The 22,003-nt window shown below is 47.4% G+C and overlaps 1 protein-coding gene across 1 annotated transcript; it reads left to right on the top strand.

Moving 5' to 3' along the window:
* Positions 1–42: 42 nt before the first annotated feature.
* On the top strand, positions 43–21,852 carry LOC148512596 (uncharacterized). Its single transcript, XM_088482075.1, has 2 exons — positions 43–447; positions 21,354–21,852. The coding sequence occupies exons 1-2, from the start codon at positions 43–45 to the stop codon at positions 21,681–21,683; spliced, it is 735 nt and encodes a 244-aa protein (XP_088338201.1). The 3' UTR covers positions 21,684–21,852.
* Positions 21,853–22,003: the final 151 nt, after the last annotated feature.

The raw sequence follows: 22,003 nt of genomic DNA on the forward strand, positions 1-22,003 counted from the left end.
CTGTCTTTCACTCTAGCAGCTAACGGCAACACTTACTCCAAAATGATTGCTGCTAATAAGCCCCTGAATGCTGTATATTTAAACTCCCACAAGCTTGGAACTCCAGCTCTCGTTCTATTGCTACTTGTTGTAGAAACGTTTCTGGGGATGAAATTTCAGTGTCCTGAATATTATAAAAAAGCCCTAGTACATGGCTACGTATTTCTCATTGTCCCACCCGTTATCCTTTTTATTTTGAGCTTGATGATCAGACCAAGAAGATCGCCCGGTCTGTATCCCCCGACGTGCTGCTCCTGCAAGTATTTCCTGTATGTTCTTCTGCAGGCTGGGAAGGCTCCGCTCATCTGGTTTTTCATTGTGTTGACTGATGGACGGTATCTCGCTTGCATCCTGCGCACGCGATATAGCGATTATTATGTGAATGGTCAAATTCTGCCATTGATTCAGGTAAGATGTAACAGAGAATAAGCATGTGATGTACAAGCCACGCAGATACTGTATAGAGGGGGAGATATATCTTGGAGAGAGAAGTGAAGAAGTTGCCAACCAATCAGATTTAAAGGGGTATATCTACTAAATTGAGAGTTTTTAGAAGTGGAGATTTTGCCCATAGCAACCAATCAGATTCTACTTATCATTTATCTAGCACCTTCTAGACGATAATAATTAGAATCTAATTGGTTGCTATGGGCAACAGCTCCACTTCTAAAAATTCTCACTTTAGTAAATATCATACTTGCCGACTTCTGACACTTCTTCCCTGGGAGAAATCCGGGAGGAGAAGCAGGTTGTACTGTTTTGGGGGGACGAGGCCAGACAGTACGCATCATTAAGCCCCACCCACTCATTGTAAAATGCCGCAATTCCTGCATATTTGAATAGGGGGTGGGGCTAAATAACGCGATTATCAAAGAATCGAGTCAGTAGGCTCCGTCCCCTACTCACGGACCGCCGATCCGTGAGAAAATGTTCCCCATACTGCCCACTTCACTAGGAAGTGGGTAGAATGTGGGAGAAGTTTCTACTTTCCCGGGGGTGCGGGGGGGTTACCTGAAATATCGGGAGCCTCCCACGACTTCCAGAAGAGTAGGCATGTATGTTAAATGTACCCCTGAAGTGTCATTTTATATGCTGTTCTAGATAACAGACAGAAGCTGATTGGTTGCTATGAGCAACTTCTCACTTTATCTCTCTCCAAGGCTTGATAAATCTCCCCCAGAGTAACTGATTCAGTTAAAAAAAATATTGTTGATTTAAACATCTCTGAGCATGATTCAGAGGAAAACGCTAATCCCGATGGAACTGCATTTTGTTTTACGCCGTGCAACTGCAAATGTATGCAAATGCTGCAGCCGTTCCGACAGAGATGCCTGCCAGCTGCGTCTCTAATACAACATCGGACATTGGAGCAACCCTATGAATGTGCAAGGGTGGCGAAATCACTACAACTGTGATAAAAGTCTCAGTCGCTGACTGCGACACACCCACATCTGAATAGCTGCCCCGCTGTTACCACCCAGAAACGCCTGTTCAAATACCACTTCCCTGCATCCAAATTCTCACTGCATCCCCTGGCGTTGATCATCGTGACGCTGATGAGGGGACTCAGGGCCTAATTCAGAAAGGAACGCACAGGAAAGAACGCACGCACACGTCCCATGCGAGAATATGCTAATCAATGCATACGCACGGAGACCGCAGCACAAGAGGCAGACGCCCTGCCCCATACTAAGCCGCCCATCTCCATTTACGCACAGTCTGATCAGCATGCAAGATAGCGGCAACATCGGTAACACCGAGAACCATCGGACGTATTAGCATATTAGTGGTTGACCAGACCTGCCGCAGGATTTTGGCCGCTTCCTGTGTACAGCTTACGGAAAAGCTGCATATGCTGTCGCACTGCCTTAATTATGCACGCCCCTATAACGGTGTCCCAATGCATAGGCACGCCTGCGTTTGCCTAGCTACCCCCCGTCACCACCCACAAATGGCATTACCTGTCAGTCAATTTCGAAAGGCTCTGCGTACACACTGTGCGTAGTCTGTGTACCCTAACCCGATCACACTGGCTAGATAGCGCATGCGAAGTGCGGAAACATCGGCCAAGTGCGTGCATCCTCTCCTGTGCGTTCCTTGCTGAATCAGGCGCTCAGTCTGGAGCCGCTCTGTGCAGTATGCAGTAGAACACAGCCACTGGGCACCTGTTCTTGGCAGGGTCACACCGACCCTGTGTGGGGGCCCATCTGTGTGTGGGGCCCCCAGGGCTGCCGCCCCTGCCCCCTTAATCCAGCCCTGACCCAGGGGTCGCTAACAATGGGTGGATGCATGCTCACCTTCTGCTATTACGTGTTTTGGATGTGCCATTGGTTGACTGGTTTGCTCATGTGTGTAACACCTTCACCAGCATAAACTCTCCCATAAGAAGTCAGAGAGGGATTTACTAAACCTTTATAAATTGTGCGTATGCAGTCTAATCACACAGAGGGGCTGTACTCACTTTCATATGCTAAGGCGACAATCTGACAAAGTAAGTTGCAAATCTGCGAGTCTGAAATCGCAAGCCTATCCCGCCCACCGTTTTGGCGTCCACAGACACAAATGTCATCATTAGTATTGGCGCGTGCACTAGCCCCTCGCTAAGAGCAAGAGATCCTTCATAAAAAGGCACCCCTTCCCCGTGCGCATGATTTAGAATCGCCCACAGGTGCAGGTACATGCCCACGACACTCCCATCAGAAGCAACAGCTTCATGCGTATTGATACTCGCCGCCCAGACTTCAGGTTGGTCTCCGCTTACACATAATGAGGCATGCACACACCTACTTGTGGCTTCGGACGCATCGTGCAGCGCAGTCACGGTTCAACAGAGGGTATGGCCTGTGCGCAGTCTCTGGGCCTGATTCAGACCCGGATGCTATTTGCGGACACTCGTTGTAAAAAAGGGGCCAGATATTTAAATTAAGCGCTCGATCTTTGGGGTGTGTTGGTGCCTCTATGTCTGAGCGAGCGTCTGAAAAATGCGCTCGCTATTTTGTAAAGACGCTCCTTTGCCGTTCGCATCATATATCATCTCCGGTATTTATTAGATTAATTGGGAACATCGAAAGGCGTCTGAACTGCTCGCAGTGCTTGTGGTATGATTTACTTCCCGCAATCACTGCGAGCAGTTCAGGCTAAAAGACAACCAAGTGACGTGATCGATGACGCTGCTTTACTAATTATGCACACCCATTAAACACCCTTTTTCACCGTTTGGCACGCCTGCGTTCGGATCTCCACTCCCCCGTTTTCAAGCACCTTCCCCTGTTACCACCCACAAACGCCTCATTCTGTCACTCAAATTAGCAGACCCTCACTGTTTTACGAGCGCATGATTTCCGACCGCAATTACTGGTTTGCGCATGCGCATTACGACCCATACGCATGCGCAGTTGTGCGAACATCGTTCAGAGCGAACGAGCGGCCGCTTACGAGCGGCTCTGAATCAGGCCCTCTGTGCGGGGCTCCCCTCTCTCTCACCAGCGATCTCCAGGAGAATGGCGGGGATCTCTGTGGTGCGCGTGCGCCATATTCCCAGTGATATCTGCAGCACGGATGGAGAGGTAAGTATTGTGAAAGGGTGCTGGTGTGCAGTGTGGGCCCCCAGGGACCTAGGGGCCCATGTGCACTGTATATCCCGCACCCGTTATAGATACTGTATACCCATTGTGCAGTGCATAAACCATATTTTGCAATTCAGACGCACTGCGCAGTCGGTTCAGAATCAGGAGATGCATCTGTGCTGGAGTTTGATTGATGTTTCACTCTAAATAAAAAGAAAGAGGCTCTTAGGGAAGTATAGAGGGATCTTGCATTTGTTACATTTACCAGAAATAAAGGTTAATTATAATTGTTTTTGCAGCACACAAATATATATATATATACACATACGTGTCCTGTGTGAAAAATGCAGCTTAATGAGAAATTTTAGACACTTTTTAAAATTAACAATTTGTGTGTGTGTATTCCCATGTGTGTGTGTGTGTATTCCCATGTGTGTGTGTGTATTCCCATGTGTGTGTCATACTTGCCTACTTTTGAAAAAGCATTTCAGGGAGATTGTGAAAGCAGCACCTATGAGTGCGTGTTACAGTAGGCATGTACTGCTACATCTGAGAGGCGTGTCATACATGTGATAGGCGTGTACTGCTACATCTGAGGGGGGTGTCATACTTGTGATAGGCGTGTACTGCTACATCTGAGAGGTGTGTCATAAAATTGACTTACTGCCACATGTAAACAAGCCCAAAAGCAGTTAGTAAGATCTATTTGTTGATGAAAACACACTGATACATTACAGAAAATGCATGTAACCATAGGGATCATTGTGCCTTATACCCAATGCAGGGAAATTATACTAATACATGTAGCCATAGGGATCATTGTGCCTTATACCCAATGCAGGGAAATGATACTAATACATGTAACCATAGGGATCATTGTGCCTTATACCCAATGCAGGTAAATGATACTAATACATGTAACCATAGGGATCATTGTGCCTTATACCCAATGCAGGGAAATGATACTAATACATGTAGCCATAGGGATCATTGTGCCCTATAAGCAATGCAGGGAAATGATACTAATGCATGTAGACATAGGGATCATTGTGCCCTATAACCAATGCAGGGAAATTATACTAATGCATGTAACCATAGGGATCATTGTGCCTTATACCCAATGCAGGGAAATGATACTAATGCATGTAGCCATAGGGATCATTGTGCCTTATACCCAATGCAGGGAAATGATACTAATACATGTAGCCATAGGGATCATTGTGTCTTATACCCAATGCAGGGAAATTATACTAATACATGTAGCCATAGGGATCATTGTGCCCTATAACCAATGCAGGGAAATGATACTAATGCATGTAGACATAGGGATCATTGTGCCCTATAACCAATGCAGGGAAATTATACTAATGCATGTAGACATAGGGATCATTGTGCCCTATAACCAATGCAGGGAAATTATACTATGCATGTAACCATAGGGATCATTGTGCCTTATACCCAATGCAGGGAAATGATACTAATGCATGTAGCCATAGGGATCATTGTGCCTTATACCCAATGCAGGGAAATGATACTAATGCATGTAGCCATAGGGCTCATTGTGCCCTATAACAAATGCAGAGAAATGATACTAATGCATGTAGCCATAGGGATCATTGTGCCCTATAACCAATGCAGGGAAATTATACTAATGCATGTAGACATAGGGATCATTGTGCCCTATAACCAATGCAGGGAAATTATACTAATGCATGTAGACAAAGGGATCATTGTGCCCTATAACCAATGCAGGGAAATTATACTAATGCATGTAACCATAGGGATCATTGTGCCTTATACCCAATGCAGGGAAATGATACTAATGTATGTAGCCATAGGGATCATTGTGCCTTATACCCAATGCAGGGAAATGATACTAATGATCCCATTTGAATGTATATATCTTTGGTTTTTTTTTTATATAACAGCTTCATAATGGGGATAAGGTGCAATCAGGGAGACAGGGAGATTGCTGCTATTTCAGGGAGTCGTCCTGACACTGAGGGAGGGTAGGCATGTATGATGTATGTGTGTGTGTGTTTATGTGTACAGTATGTATGTGCAGTGCTTAAAGTAGTCCTAGAGACGTGGTGGTTCTGCAAGTCGCTTGTCTACAACTTGTTTATGTACTATGTAAGGCGCTGCGGAACATTTGTGGCACCATATCAATAAATGATAATAATAATAATAATAATAATAATGTCCACAGTAGTAGTGCCCCTAATACACATAATGCCCACAGTAGTAGTGTCCCTTATACAATGCCCAAAGCAGTAGAAGCCCCTTACACATTGCCCACAGCAGTAGTGCCCCTTACGCAATGCCCACTGTAGTGGTGCCCCTAATACACACAGTAGTAGTGCCCCTTACACAATTCCCACAGCAGTAGTGCCCCTTACACATAATGCCAACAGCAGTAGTGCCCTTTATGCAATGCCCACTGTAGTGGTGCCCCTTATGCAGTGCCCACAGTAGTATGCCCCTTATGGAGTGCCCACAGTAGTGGTGCCCCTTATGCAGTGCCCCCTATGCAATGCCCCCATTAGTAGTGCCCCCAGTAGTAATGCCCCCAGTAGTAGTGCCCCTTGTAGTAGTACCCCCAATAGTAATGCTCTCAGTAGTAGTGCCCCCAGTAGTAATGTCCTCATTAGTAGTGCCCCCAGTAATAATGTCCTCATTAGTAGTGCCCCCAGTAGTAATGACCCCTGTAGTAGTGCCCCCAGTAGTAATATCCCCTGTAGTAGTGCCCCCACTAGTAATGCTCCCAGTATTACTGCCCGCAGTGGTAATGCCCCCATTAGTAGTGCCCCCAGTAGTAATGCTCCCTGTAGTAGTGCCCCCAGTAGTAATGCTCCCAGTAGTAGTGCCCAGTGGTAATGCCCCCATTAGTAGTGCCCTCATTAGTAATGCCCCCAGTAGTAGTGCCCCTTGTAGTAGTACCCCCAATAGTAATGCTCTCAGTAGTAGTGACCCCAGTAGTAATGTCCTCATTAGTAGTGCCCCCAGTAATAATGTCCTCATTAGTAGTGCCCCCAGTAGTAATGACCCCTGTAGTAGTGCCCCCAGTAGTAATATCCCCTGTAGTAGTGCCCCCACTAGTAATGCTCCCAGTATTACTGCCCGCAGTGGTAATGCCCCCATTAGTAGTGCCCCCAGTAGTAATGCTCCCTGTAGTAGTGCCCCCAGTAGTAATGCTCCCAGTAGTAGTGCCCAGTGGTAATGCCCCCATTAGTAGTGCCCTCATTAGTAGTGCCCCCAGTGGTAATGTCCCCATTAGTAGTGCCCCCAGTAGTAATGACCCCTGTAGTAGTGCCCCAGTAGTAATATCCCCTGTAGTAGTGCCCCCAGTAGTAATATCCCCTGTAGTATTGCCCCCAGTAGTAATGCTTCCAGTAGTAATGACCCCTATAGTAGTGCCCCCAGTAGTAATATCCCCTGTAGTAGTGCCCCCAGTAGTAATGACCCCTGTAGTAGTGCCCACAGTAGTAATGCCCTCATTAGTAGTGCCCCCAGTGGTAATGTCTGCATTAGTAGTGCCCCCAGTAGTAATGACCCCTGTAGTAGTGCCCCAGTAGTAATGCTCCCAGTAGTAGTGCCCCCAGTAGTAATGACCCCTGTAGTAGTGCCCACAGTAGTAATGCCCTCATTAGTAGTGCCCCCAGTGGTAATGTCTGCATTAGTAGTGCCCCCAGTAGTAATGACCCCTGTAGTAGTGCCCCCAGTAGTAATGCTCCCAGTAGTAGTGCCCACAGTAGTAATGCTCCCTGTAGTAGTGCCCCCAGTGGTAATGCTCCCAGTAGTAGTGCCCCCAGTGGTAATGCCCCCATTAGTAGTGCCCCAGTAGTAATGCTCCCTGTAGTAGTGCCCCCAGTGGTAATACCCCCATTAGTAGTGCCCCCAGTAGTAATGCCCCCATTAGTAGTGCCCCCAGTAGTAATGCTCCCAGTAGTAGTGCCCCCAGTAGTAATGCTCCCAGTAGTAGTGCCCCCAGTGGTAATGCCCCCATTAGTAGTGACCCCAGTTGTAATGCTCCCAGTAGTAGTGCCCACAGTAGTAATGCTCCCTGTAGTAGTGCCCCCAGTGGTAATGCCCCCATTAGTAGTGCCCGCAGTAGTAATGTTCCCTGTAGTAGTGCCCCCAGTGGTAATGCCCCCATTAGTAGAGCTCCCAGTAGTAATGCTCCCTGTAGTAGTGCCCCCAGTGGTAATGCCCTATTAGTAGTGCCCCCAGTAGTAATGCTCCCAGTAGTAGTGCCCCCAGTAGTAATGCTCCGAGTAGTAGTGCCCCCAGTAGTAATGCTCCGAGTAGTTGTGCCCCCAGTGATAATGTCGCCTGTTGTAGTGCCCCCAGTGGCAATGTCCCCTGTAGTAGTGCCCCTAGTAGTAATGCTCCCTGTAGTAGTGCCCCCAGTGGTAACGTCCCCTGTAGTAGTGCCTCCAGTAGTAATGCTCCCAGTAGTAGTGCCCCCAGTAGTAATGCTCCCAGTAGTAGTGCCCCCAGTGGCAATGTCACCTGTAGTAGTGCCCACAGTGGTAATGTCCCCATTAGTAGTGCCCCCAGTAGTAATGCTCCCTGTAGTAGTGCCCTCAGTGGTAATGCTCCCAGTAGTAGTGCCCACAGTAGTAATGCTCCCTGTAGTAGTACCCCCAGTGGTAATGCCCCCATTAGTAGTGCTCCCAGTAGTAATGCTCTCTGTAGTAGTGCCCCCAGTGGTAATGCCCTATTAGTAGTGCCCCCAGTAGTAATGCTTCCAGTAGTAGTGCCCCCAGTAGTAATGCTCCCAGTAGTAGTGCCCCCAGTAGTAATGCTCCCAGTAGTAGTGCCCCCAGTGGTAATGTCGCCTGTAGTAGTGCCCCCAGTGGTAATCTTCCCTGTAGTAGTGCCCCCAGTAGTAATGCTCCCTGTAGTAGTGCCCCCAGTGGTAATACCCCCATTAGTAGTGCCCCCAGTAGTAATGCCCCCATTAGTAGTGCCCCCAGTAGTAATGCTCCCAGTAGTAGTGCCCCCAGTAGTAATGCTCCCAGTAGTAGTGCCCCCAGTGGTAATGCCCCCATTAGTAGTGCCCCCAGTTGTAATGCTCCCAGTAGTAGTGCCCACAGTAGTAATGCTCCCTGTAGTAGTGCCCCCAGTGGTAATGCCCCCATTAGTAGTGCCCGCAGTAGTAATGTTCCCTGTAGTAGTGCCCCCAGTGGTAATGCCCCCATTAGTAGAGCTCCCAGTAGTAATGCTCCCTGTAGTAGTGCCCCCAGTGGTAATGCCCTATTAGTAGTGCCCCCAGTAGTAATGCTCCCAGTAGTAGTGCCCCCAGTAGTAATGCTCCGAGTAGTAGTGCCCCCAGTAGTAATGCTCCCAGTAGTAGTGCCCCCAGTGATAATGTCGCCTGTTGTAGTGCCCCCAGTGGCAATGTCCCCTGTAGTAGTGCCCCTAGTAGTAATGCTCCCTGTAGTAGTGCCCCCAGTGGTAACGTCCCCTGTAGTAGTGCCTCCAGTAGTAATGCTCCCAGTAGTAGTGCCCCCAGTAGTAATGCTCCCAGTAGTAGTGCCCCCAGTGGCAATGTCACCTGTAGTGGTGCCCACAGTGGTAATGTCCCCATTAGTAGTGCCCCCAGTAGTAATGCTCCCTGTAGTAGTGCCCTCAGTGGTAATGCTCCCAGTAGTAGTGCCCACAGTAGTAATGCTCCCTGTAGTAGTACCCCCAGTGGTAATGCCCCCATTAGTAGTGCTCCCAGTAGTAATGCTCTCTGTAGTAGTGCCCCCAGTGGTAATGCCCTATTAGTAGTGCCCCCAGTAGTAATGCTTCCAGTAGTAGTGCCCCCAGTAGTAATGCTCCCAGTAGTAGTGCCCCCAGTAGTAATGCTCCCAGTAGTAGTGCCCCCAGTGGTAATGTCGCCTGTAGTAGTGCCCCCAGTGGTAATCTTCCCTGTAGTAGTGCCCCCAGTAGTAATGCTCCCTGTAGTAGTGCCCCCAGTGGTAACGTCCCCTGTAGTAGTGTCCCCAGTAGTAATGCTCCCTGTAGTAGTACCCCCAGTGGTAATGTCGCCTGTAGTAGTGCCCCTAGCGGTAATGCCTTTTACACAAAAGAATACAATAAAGAATACAAACACAATACTTACCTTAATCCCGGTCCTGTTTCCGCTGCCGTCTGGTCCAACCTCTCCTCTGAACTATGGTGTCTGTCCCATAGTGCCCAACCTCTCCTCTGAACTATGGTGTCTGTCCCATAGTGCCCACTGCGTCATGGTGTCTGTCTCATAGTGCCCACTGCGGGAATCTGAAGCCGGAGCTCAGGAGTGAACAGGCTGCCGCTGTGGGGAAGGAACCGGGCGCCCGCTGGTAACAAAAGTGGCACCCAGCAAATGGAGCCTCTCTTGCGCGCGGTGCGCCTCCAAATAAAACCACCGGAACATGGTTCCGGACCACTTTAACCCCTGTGTGTGTGTGTTCATGTGTATGCGTTTGTATTACCCATAGTTTCTAAAAGATATTTTCCTGTAGATTATGCGCGGTATCCAGTCACAATGTCCATAACACAGTTTAGTGCTAGATTTAGGGTCGGGCTAAAATAGTGAAAAATGCCATGTCGAAATTGTGACTGTTGATATGCCCAATATTGACATCACGAACATGTCAGCATTATCACCAATGTCGACATCATGACCATGTCAAAATTCTGACTGTAGACAGTCAGACTCAGAACATTGTGAATGTCATATCATACCACACCCCTGCACACACGCCAGCAGTTTGGGAGGCACAGTGGGAACTCTCATAGACGATTCTGTCCAAAGTCACCAGAGTGGGTAAAAATACCCAAAGCATGGCTATCATTTTATCCAGTGTAGCCCCCCCCAGAATCAGGACAGGTGGCAGACGGGTGCCCTGCTCTCTCCTGCCTGACCTTGCAGCTTCCACTACTTGCTGATGCTCATATATTAAGCTCAAAATATGATGTGACTTTTTGTTGCTGTTTGTACACCCCAAAACAGAACCATTGTACCTCCTGTTCTATTCTACAGTATTTGTCAGTGATTCCCAACCTCAGTCCTCAAGGCACACTAATAGTCCAGGTTTTAGTCATATCCATGCTTGAGCAAAGACGGTTAAATCAAATAACTGAGGTACTAATTAAGTCACCTGTGCTCAATTCTGGCTATCCTTAAAACCTGGACTGTTATGGTGCATATACACGGTCAGATCTGTCAGATGAACGATTTGAATGATTTTACCAACGATTTGAACGATTTCAGACAGTATTAAAATGAATGAAATCGTCTGAATCTGACTGCAAACAGATGTCCGATATCGTTATTTGACATGCGGGAGCGCCAATTGTTCATCGTTGCAGGCCCACATGTCACATTTTTCTTTCAGATATGAACAATTGAACGATTTTTAACATCGTTATCGTTCCAATCTGAAAGAAAATCTGACCGTGTGTATGCACCATTACTGTGCCGTGAGGACCGTGGTTGGGAACCCTGGTATATGTGCTTGAATCAGCTAAATATTCATATTAATGCCTCTTATTTATCCAGAACAGTCTTTGATATGACAGTTAAAAGCTCAAAGGTTGCTCTGGGCAACTGCTCCCCTGTATCTCTCTCCAAGGCTATATACATCTACTCGTTTGGACTTGGATACTCAAAATGGGCATAGGCAGCTTCCTCCGGGCCTGCGCTGCGTGGTCACGCATCTCCAGTGTCGGACTGGGAATGAAGGGCCTACCGGGGGCTTGCAGTGATAGGGGCCCATACTTAGGGGTGTGGCCAGCCTCCAGTGGGGGTGTGACTAGCGTCCACGTAGGTGGCTTGGCTAACCAATAGAGAGTGCATGGTCTGGGTCCCTTTGAAAAAAATAAATATATATATATAGTAAATACTGCTAGTGCATGAATAATAATGTACCAGGTTAATAACAGCAATGCATTATGGAAAATACACCATAGTCCTGTTCAGTATAATGAAAGATAAGTATAATTCAAGTGCACAGTCTGGAACCTGATCCCTAGAGGAGGGGGTGGGCCCTCAGGCAGTAAGGCCCACCGGGGGTTTCCCCTGTACCCCTGTGGCCCAGTCCGACCCTGCACATCTCTGTTCTTTAATATACAGGGGTATTCAATATGGGAGCGAAAAGTCCGCTCCACATCAGAGATTTTCCTGGGATAAAGCATTGGGCGCGTGCCCGCTTTATCCCCGTATTCAATTTGAAAGCCACGAAAACGGGACCCGGTGAAGTAGGATCGGCGAAAAAAAACGAAATCTACCTGGAATAAATTGTAGGACCCCCCTAAAGGTGTAAAAACATGGGGGATCACTATGGGTACCCCCGTTTTAGCCTGCAAATGAAAGTCAGGGTTTTAAATAGCCGTGGCTGGTGTTTTTTTCCCGACATTGAAGAAGTGTTGCAGAAGAGCACTTAGGTTTTTTTTTCGTTTTTTTTTAAGTGCTCCCATCAAATTTGGGGTACATGAAAATGGGTACTAGCATATTTTTAAGTCCCTAAAGTCTTTATTTAAAAATTCTGCAAATATGCACCTGCCGCTAATAATCTATTCTAGAATACACCTGCCGCTAATAATCTATTCTAGAATACACCTGCCGCTAATAATCTATTCTAGAATACACCTGCCGCTAATAATCTATTCTAGAATACACCTGCCACTAATAATCTATTCCAGAATACACCTTCCGCTCATAATCTATTCTAGAATACACCTGCCACTAATAGCCTATTCTAGAATACACCTGCCACTAATAATCTATTCTAGAATACACCTGCCGCTAATAATCTATTCTAGAATACACCTGCCACTAATAGCCTATTCTAGAATACACCTGCCGCTAATAATCTATTCTAGAATACACCTGCCGCTAATAATCTATTCTAGAATACACCTGCCACTAATAATCTATTCTAGAATACACCTGCCGCTAATAATCTATTCTAGAATACACCTGCCGCATATTTGCAGAATAGCCCTGAACCTTTTGCCCTATTTTTAAACATTTTTTTCCCATTTTTTTTTTTCACCCCAAATTTTAAACAATTTTTTTGGGGTGTCCCTATTTTTTTTTTTTTACTTTTTAAGACACAGTTTATTTTAAAATGTCATTCCCAGGGATGCAGGCTATTTTTTTTAAGCCTGCACCCCTAATCCCCAATTATGCACTTTTTTTCGCCACCTATTCAGTGGTGAAAAGCTATCCCCGTTTTTTTTCAAAGACTTTTCGAACCTGCGAAAAGTCTTTGAAATTGAATACTGTGTAAAACCAAAACCAGCGAAAATGACGTCATCGGTGTGAAATTATCGCAAAAACTGACCTTTCGCTCCAAATTGAATTGCCCTGATAGAGTAATACGGTTTACAAATTACAAAGATGTGAAGTGAAGCTGGGAAAGATCCTTTGTACTGAAATATACTGTTTAATTCAAATGTTAAACAACGTCACACACAAAGAAAGTTAATCTTTGGAAAAGTAACCATGTAACAGTAATGATCACTCAGCACTTACAGCTCTCACTATGTTGTCTTTTGTCTTTTACCGTAAAGTCCCCCCACCCACTCCCCTGGCTACAGCCCAGAACACATAATCTGCAGAAGATTTCCCTGGAAGCCGGGAATCGGACCAATCTGGATGAATAAACATTACAGTTTATTTACATTTACATTACAGGATGATTTTGCTTTGGCTTATACAGTATGTTCCATTAGGAAAGATAGAGACAGATCATGCCTCATTATGCTAGTGGTGAAACCATTTGTCTGTCGCACAAAAGAGCTAACATCACATGTCTTTCGAAAGTTGTGAGAAGCTTATTTAAGGCCCTGATTCGGCAAGGAGCGCACAGGAGAGAACGCACGCACTTGGCCAATGGTTTTGCACTGCACATGCTTGAACTAAGCAGTGCGATCTGGATTAAGGTATGCAGATTACACGCAGTGTGTACGCAGACCCTTCCAATATTGATTGACAGAAATGCCGTTTGTGGGTGGTGACGGGGAGTGGTCAGGCAAACACAGGCGTGTCTGTGCGTTGGGACGGCGTTCTAGGGGTGTGCATAATTAAGGCAGTGTGGCGTCATACGCAGCCATACCGTAAGCTGTACACGAGAAGTGTACAAAATCCTGCGGCAGGTCAGGTCAACCACTATTATGCATATTAGAGATGTGTGCTGACCCCCGTGTATTGGTTTTGGTTTTGGATCTGGATCTCTCCTGGTTTTGGTTTTGCCAAAACCTCACCTCTGTGTTTTGTTTTTCGGTTTTGGTTTTGGATCTGAAGTTGAAAGAAATACTGTTATATCCCAGTAATACCTAGGCACGCCAATACTACCAGCACCAGTGAGACAGGTGCTATATGTGTCAAACTGACATTTAAGAAAAGCAACTTATGCATCAACAATTTAATGATATATAAAGGTATCAATAGGAGTCAGTTTATTTTTGCAGCGATTATTAGACACTGGAGATATTGTAGGTAATTGTGACAATAACACTGTGGGGGTCATTCAGACCCACTCGCAAGCGGCAGTACACTCGCAAGTGGGTCGATGTTCCCCACTGTGCATGCACACGACGGAGGGAGCTCCGTCGTGCGCATGCGCGAGACCCGGACTGCGACAGCCAAGCTGGCGCTCCAGGTCTCGCACCAAAGGGGGCGTGCTGTCGATGTTAATTGACAGCACGCCCCCTTTGGTGGGAGCGTGCCGGGGGCGTGCCTGCCAGACGGAGGCGTTCCCATGGGAACGCCTACCGTCTGAAGCCGGCCCCACTGACATCACTAGTGATGTCAGTGAGTGATTTTGGCTCTGATAGAGCCAAAGTCACTCCAGGGCTTGTGGCAGCGAGACCCTACCGCAGGGTCTCCGTTGCAAGCCCGATGGTCGCGATGGTCAAGACCATCGCGACCATCATCATGGACGCTCGCATATGCTGTTAGTGGTCACCCACAGCTATGCGAGCGGCCAGGAGGCCGCTCCATTTTCATGGAGGAGGGCCCTGATTCAGAGCGAGCGCTCTGGTCAGAGCGTCCGGCTCTGAATCAGGCCCTGTGTCAGGATTTAACAGTTATAAGATAGTAACCTCAATAAGGGATGTACAGTGTATTACTTTATAAACCATTTGTACTCCCTTTAAATTGTTGTGGTTAACTAGAGAGTTACTTATGTAGCTAATATATGACATAGGGGTCTGTTTACTAAGCAGTATTAGAAGTGAAAAGTGATAAGGTGCCAATCAGCTCCCAACTGTCATTTTTCAAACACAGCCTGTGAGATGACAGTTGGGAGCTGATTGGCTGATACCTTATCACTTTTCACTCTTTACTTTTCACTTCTCCTAACACTGCTTAGTAAATAGACCCCATAGAATCAACTGGACACATACGAATCATACAAATTCCGGTTCCTTCTTATGCTCAAAGTGGATTGACATCCCCTTAACAAAATAACGGAGCATTATCAACGATGTATGTGGCACTTAATAATTTATTATCAGAAATAATTAGACACCGACTAACAGTTTTTAAATTACATCTTAATTTTCTCGCACACTTTTTATTTTATGATGGTTTCGCTGGCTTCTCCTATGCCTTATACTGGATAGGATTACAATTTTTTTATCTTAATTCATTATTAAAAGTTACATTTTAGAACATATATTTTTTACATTACCTGAGAGATTCCTTTTCCCTCTTCCCCGTTCCCATTGGTTATATCTATATTCAGAAATCAACAAACCCGATCCATATATGTAAAGAAGCAAACTGTCGCACAGCTGCGCCCGACATCGGCCGTGCATGTGATTCAGAATCAGGCTCGCTAAGTTTGCGCCATTTGCTTTAGAATGATGTGAAGACTCCAAAATCATGACTTGTTCTCCCAATCATAGACGTGTCCTGGAAGTTGTGACAGTACCGGGCTGCTGCATGCCTGAGTTCAATGCGTTTAACTTACCGGATCAGATTGCCACCATGGCTCAGCCTACACAACTAATGCACAATCTAATATAGACACACTGGGGGCTGCTTGGAGGGTCTGCTGCTCTCTCTAGTTGTGGGGATCACCTACCGGTGCCCTATAGAGATAGATCTTAATCCAGGCACATACCACAACCCCCCCATCATGAAATGCTTGTGTCACATCCTTATATATTTGCTCATTTTACTATCAGACTCTGCACTGGATACAAAATGTCAGCAAATACATCACTACCAGCCTTCCCGGAAAGCAATCGGGAAGCCGACTGCCTAAATACCGGCAGCCGGCTTCCCAACTGTCTTATCCCGGCATGGGTGAAATGCCGGGCATCTAGATGTAGACGCCCGCATTTCCCCGACGCCGGGAGACCAGCGCCCGGCATCACGATCGTAGTGATGCCGGGCGCCGCGAGCGGACAGCTGCGGGGGGGAGGGTTAGGTTTAGGGCTCCCGGGAGGGTTAGGGTTAGGCTAGGGGAGGGAGGGTTAGGGTTAGGCACCCCCGGGGGGGACTTAGGGTTAGGCACCCACCCGAGGGACTTAGGTTTAGGCAGCGGGGAAGGGGGTGGTTAGTGTTAGGCACTTAGAGGGGGGATTAGGGTTAGGCACTTGGGGGGAAGTTAGGGTTAGGCACCCCTAAGGAGGGTTAGGGTTAGGGGGGTTAGGTTAGGTTAGCAGATACTTACCTAGCCACGATCGGGATTTCCAGCGCTGTCGGGCTTCCGCTGCTTCGCACTCTGCTCCTGTCGGGCTGCCGCTGACGGGAATCGAACCGCCGGCCATGTGGCCGGTGGTATATCATACCCATTCTGCCTTCCCAGTCCTCTGATCATACAGCTGGACACAGTATGCAGTCGTGATGCTGACGTCTACATGCCGACCATCGGCACCCCGACTGTCTAATCCCGGCAAGGGTCTAATGACAGGCGTCGAAATCCCGATACCTGTCATTTTACCTATGCCGGGAGCCCGACGCCTGGCATCCTGATCGAAGGTAAGCCAGAAGCCAGGTGCAGACAGCCGCGGGGGGGAGGGTTAGGGTAGGGACTCCCGGGGGGGGACTTAGGGTTAGGCACCCCCCGGGGAGGGTTAGGTTTGGGCTAGGGGAATGGGAGGTTAGGGTTAGGCCCCCCCAGGGGCCAGTTAGGGTTAGGCACCACCCCGGGAGATTTAGGTTTAGGCTGCGGGAAGGGGGGGTTAGGTTTAGGCACTTACAGGGGAGGGTTAGGATTAGGCACTTGGGGGGAAGGTTAGGGTTAGGCACCCCTAAGGAAGGGTTAGGGTTAGGGGTGGTTAGGTTAGTTAGTACTAGGGGTGAGCGGGTTCGGATTTCTGAAATCTGAACCCCCCCGAGCCCCCCGATCTGGGCCGATCCGAGTCAGGCTCGACTTTTCCCACCTGACTCGGATCTGAAATCGAGGCAAAACGTCATCATCCCGCCTTCCGGGTCTCGCGGGTTTTGGATCCTATATAAGGTACACGCGTCGGCGCCATTTTCTTACTCGGCTGTGGACAGTGAAGAGGGAGGGTGGGAGTTAGGGCTGGCTGGGCTGTGTAGTGTAGTGTAGTGCAGTGTAGTGTTGTGCTGTGCTGTGCTGTGCTGCTGTTGTCCATAGGGGCTGTGTCCACTACTTCAAAGTCCATAGGGGCTGGCTGTGTTGTGCTGTGCTGCTGTTGTCCATAGGGGCTGTGTCCACTACTTCAAAGTCCATAGGGGCTGGCTGGACTGTGTTGTGCAGTCAGTTCTCCATAGGGGCTGTGTCCACTCCAAAGTCCTGTGCAGTGTCCCAGTCCTAAAGGGGTGCTATAGTGTTGTCCAGGGGGTGCTCTGTCCATCAGGGGTGCTCCCCCCAAGTGCAAAAAAAAAATATTTTTTCTGTGTGAATTGTGTGCACTGTGGCTGCACGTGCATCAACAAAGGAGCAGCGCCAAGCGTGCGCCTGTGTCCCATAAGTAAAAGGCCGGGTGGCTTGTCCGTTAAAGGGTGCTGTAACCCCCAAAGGGTACTCCAAACAAAATAAAAAAATATATTTTTTTGTGTTTGTGAATTGTGTGCGCAGTAGCCGCACGTGCATCAACAAAGTAGTGCCAAGCGTGCGCCTGTGTCCCATAAATAAAGGGCCGGCTGGATTGACCACTAAAGGGTGCTGTAACCCCCAAAGGGCACTCCAAACAAAATAAAAAATTTTTTTCTGTGTTTGTGAATTGTGTGCGCAGTAGCCGCACGTGCATCAACAAAGTAGTGCCAAGCGTGCGCCTGTGTCCCATAAATAAAGGGTCAGCTGGATTGACCGCTAAAGGGTGCTGTAACCCCCAAAGGGCACTCCAAACAAAATAATTTTTTTTTTCTGTGTTTGTGAATTGTGTGCACTGTGGCTGCACGTGCATCAACAAAGGAGCAGCGCCAAGCATGCGCCTGTGTCCCATAAGTAAAAGGCCGGCTGGCTTGTCCGTTAAAGGGTGCTGTAACCCCCAAAGGGCACGCTAAACAAAACAAAAAAAAATATTTTTTTGTGTTTGTGAATTGTGTGCGCAGTAGCCGCATGTGCATCAACAAAGTAGTGCCAAGCGTGCGCCTGTGTCCCATAAATAAAGGGCCGGCTGGATTGACCGCTAAAGGGTGCTGTAACCCCCAAAGGGCACTCCAAACAAAATAAAAAAATATTTTCTGTGTTTGTGAATTGTGTGGGCTGTAGCTGCACGTGCATCAACAAAGGAGCAGCGCCAAGGGTGCGCCTGTGTCCCATAAGTAAAGGGCCGGCTGGATCATTTCTTAAAGGGTGGTGTAACCCACAAAGTGCACTAGTCTCCAACAAAAATAAAAAATTATTTTCTGTGTTTGTGTGCGCCTTAGCCGCACGTATATATCAATATAACATAAATGGAGGACCAAACTTTCTCCCATAAAAATAAAATAGGGAAAGATCAAGAACCACTTCCTCCTAGTGCTGAAGCTGCTGCCACTAGTCATGACATAGACGATAACATGCCATCAACGTCGTCTGCCAAGGCCGATGCCCAATGTCATAGTAGAGGGCACATACAATCCCAAATGGCAAAGTTCAGGAAAATGACCTTGAAAAAAAGTTAAATCATCTGAAGAGAAACGTAAACTTGCCAATATGCCATTTACGACACGGAGTGGCAAGAAATGGCTAAGGTCTTTCCCTATGTTCATGACTAGTGGTTCAGCTTCACATGACGATGGAAGCCCTCCTCCCACTAAAAAAATCAAACGAGTTAAGCTGGCAAAAGCACAGCGAAGAACTGTGCTTTCTAAGAAGATATCACAAATCCCCAAGGAGAGTCCAAGTGTGGTGGTGGTTGCGATGCCTGACCTTCCCAGCACTGGACGGGAAGAGGAGGCTCTTTCCACCATTTGCACGCCCCCTGCAAGTGCTGAAAGGAGCACCCACAGTCCACTTGCTGATATGCAAATTGAAGATGTCACTGTTGAAGTACAACAGGATGAGGATACTGGTGTAGCTGGCACTGAGGAGGAAGTTGGCGAGGAGGATTCTGATGGTGATGTGGTTTGTTTAAATCAGGCTCCGGGGGAGACAGTTGTTGTCCGTGGGATGAAAAAGCCCATCACGGTCATGCCTGGGCAGAAGACCACACATTCCACCTCTTTGGTCTGGCAATATGTCTTGCCATATGTACCATATGTAAAGGTGAAATAAGTAGGGGTAGGGATGTTAACCACCTAGGAACATCCTCCCTTATACGGCACCTGCAGCGCGTTCATAAAAAGTTACTGTCAAGTTCAGAAACTTTGGCTAAGACCGTAAGCAGTCCAGGGACACCTAAATCCTGTTGTGCTATTGTATCCAAGCGCCTGCAAACCACACCGTCAACTCCCTCCTCGTCAATTTCCTCCTTAGTCAGGATCGGAAGTAGTCATGCAGGCCATGTCACTGGCATGACTGACTCTCCTATCCGGGATTCCTCCGGAGGATCCTGCATTGCTACGCCTCCTGCTGCCGCTGCTGCTGTTGCTGCTGCTGGGAGTCATTCATCATCCCAGAGAGGATGTAGGAACACCACTACTTTTACTAAACAATTGACCCTCCAACAGTCCTTAGCGAGGAGGATGAAGTACGACAGCAGTCATCCTGAAGCAAAACGTATAACTGAGGCCTTGACTGCTATGTTGGTGTTAGACGTGCGTCCGGTATCTGCCATTAGTGCAGTCGGATTTAGACAATTGATGGAGGTAGTGTGTCCCCGGTTCCAAATCCCGTCTAGATTCCACTTCACTAGGCAGGCGATACCGAGACTGTACAGAAACGTCAGAAAAAGTGTCCTCAGTGTCCTGAAAAATGCCGTTGTACCCAATGTCCACTTAACCACGGACATGTGGACAAGTGGAACAGGGCAGACTAAGGACTATATGACTGTGACAGCCCAGTGGGTAGATGTATCACCTTACGCAGCAACAGCAGCAGCGTCAGCAGTAGCAGCATCTCAGAAACACCAGCTTGTTCCAAGGCAGGCTATGCTGTGTATCACCAGTTTCAGTAAGAGGCACACCGCCGACAACCTCTTAGAGAAACTGAGGGAAATCATTGCCCAGTGGCTTACCCCACTTAGACTCTCCTGGGGATTTCTGATATCTGACAACGCCACCAATATTGTGTGGGCATTACATCTGGGCAAATTCCAGCACGTCCCATGTTTTGCTCACACAATAAACTTGGTGGTGCAGAATTTTCTGAAAAGCGACAGGGGCGTGCAGGAGACGCTTTGGGTGGCCCGAAAAATTTCTGGCCACTTTCGCCATTCAGCGACTGCGTGCCGAAGACTGGAGCATCAGCAAACACTCTTGAACCTGCCCCTTGAGCCAGTTTGTGCAGGGACAGATTAATTGCCAGCTTGTTTTGTGGGGGCCCAAACGAACCAATCATTTCAGCCACAGTCGTGTGGCAGACACTGGCGCTGAAATGATTGGTTTGTTAAAGTGTGCATGTCCTGTTTATACAACATAAGGGTGGGCGGGAGGGCCCAAGGACAATTCCATCTTGCACCTCTTTTTTTTCTTTGCATTATGTACAGTTTGGGGCCTAGTTTTTCAAACTGCCATCCTGTCTGCCACTGCAGTGTCACTCCTAGATGGGTCACGTGTTTGTGCCGCCCACTCGTGTCGCTTAGCATAGTCATCCAGCTACCTCGGTGCAACCTTTTGGCCATAAAAACACTATTGTGAGGTGTGAGGTGTTCAGAATAGACTGGAAATGAGTGGAAATTAAGGTTATTGAGGTTAACAATAGCATAGGAGCAGAAAAACCCACAAATTCTGTGCTTTTAGCTGTTTTTATGCTTTTTTTAAAAAAAAATACAGATCCAAAAACACAAAACCCAGAACCCAAAACACGGAAGGGTGGTTTTGGCAAAACCAATCCAGATCCAAAACACGAAGAAAGATCCAGATCCAAAACCAAAACACAAAACACGAAAAGTGGCCGGTGCACACCCCTAGGTAGTACTTACCATAGCTGCTGCCGGGATCTTCTCTGGTGCTGGTCTTCCGGCGTTGAGATTTGTACTACCGGACCGGCGGTATTTCATACCGATCCCCTGGACACAGAGATGTCTGGGCGCCATATTCTGTACTGACCGCTGGGCATAAGTCACTGCCAGATTCTTAACTTCATCCTTAAGTTTCTTTCAAACCCGAAAGTCTTACTGTCTATAATGTGCTGAATATTTGTTTTGGTTATTCTGATCCATCTGATGATTCCCCCTCTTATGTATTGTATTTTCCCTATGCAGATTTCTGGCCTGATCGGTCTGGCTGTGTACGTCAGTTTAGAATACTGTATACCACGCATCGGCTGGGCGAAGAGTTATCTGTCTTACTTTTACCGCAAGCAGCAAGAGGACCTCATCCTGCGGGAGGTGGAGATCATTGCCCAGGAGAAGGTCGCTGAGAAAAGAAAGGACTTTCTGGAGAGGATGATGAGTCTGGATCTGAATAAATTAAGTCTGGAAGAAACTTGCAGACTGGAAGACATGTCAGAGCTTTTGCTGCATTCTAAGTACAACGTGCTGCAAGCATCAACCGCGAGAGAAGAGAGCGGAGAGGTTCAGAGTGACGCCTAAGTGGCATGAATAGGGACAGCGCCAGCGCGCCCCTCACTCATTAACCCTTTCCTGTGTCCAGTGTTACATGTTCATTCACAGGGTGGCTTCAACATTTTTGCTACTTCAGATAAGCAGTTACTTGGTATTTTTTTTTTTTCATTTTCTAACCACTTTGCCAAATATTATATTCAATAAATAGAACAACAAATATATTCAAAATCTGTTTGAAATTCCTTCTGTTAATTAGCGATTCTAAATAAGTGTTTACAAAGCAAATGGTCGCATGGGTTGGGGTTCAGGATCTCAGCGGTCAGAATACCGACAGCAGCATCCCGATA

The sequence above is a fragment of the Taudactylus pleione genome, unplaced genomic scaffold (genome assembly GCF_031769625.1).
Source record: "Taudactylus pleione unplaced genomic scaffold, aTauple2 ptg000281l, whole genome shotgun sequence".
Lineage (NCBI taxonomy): Eukaryota > Metazoa > Chordata > Amphibia > Anura > Myobatrachidae > Taudactylus > Taudactylus pleione.

Bases quoted from the DNA above. Each gene is read 5' to 3' on its own strand.
- LOC148512596 (XM_088482075.1), top strand. From the start codon at position 43: ATGATTGCTGCTAATAAGCCCCTGAATGCTGTATATTTAAACTCCCAC. The intron at 448-21,353 runs GTAAGATGTAAC...TTCCCTATGCAG, and splicing joins AAATTCTGCCATTGATTCAG to ATTTCTGGCCTGATCGGTCT.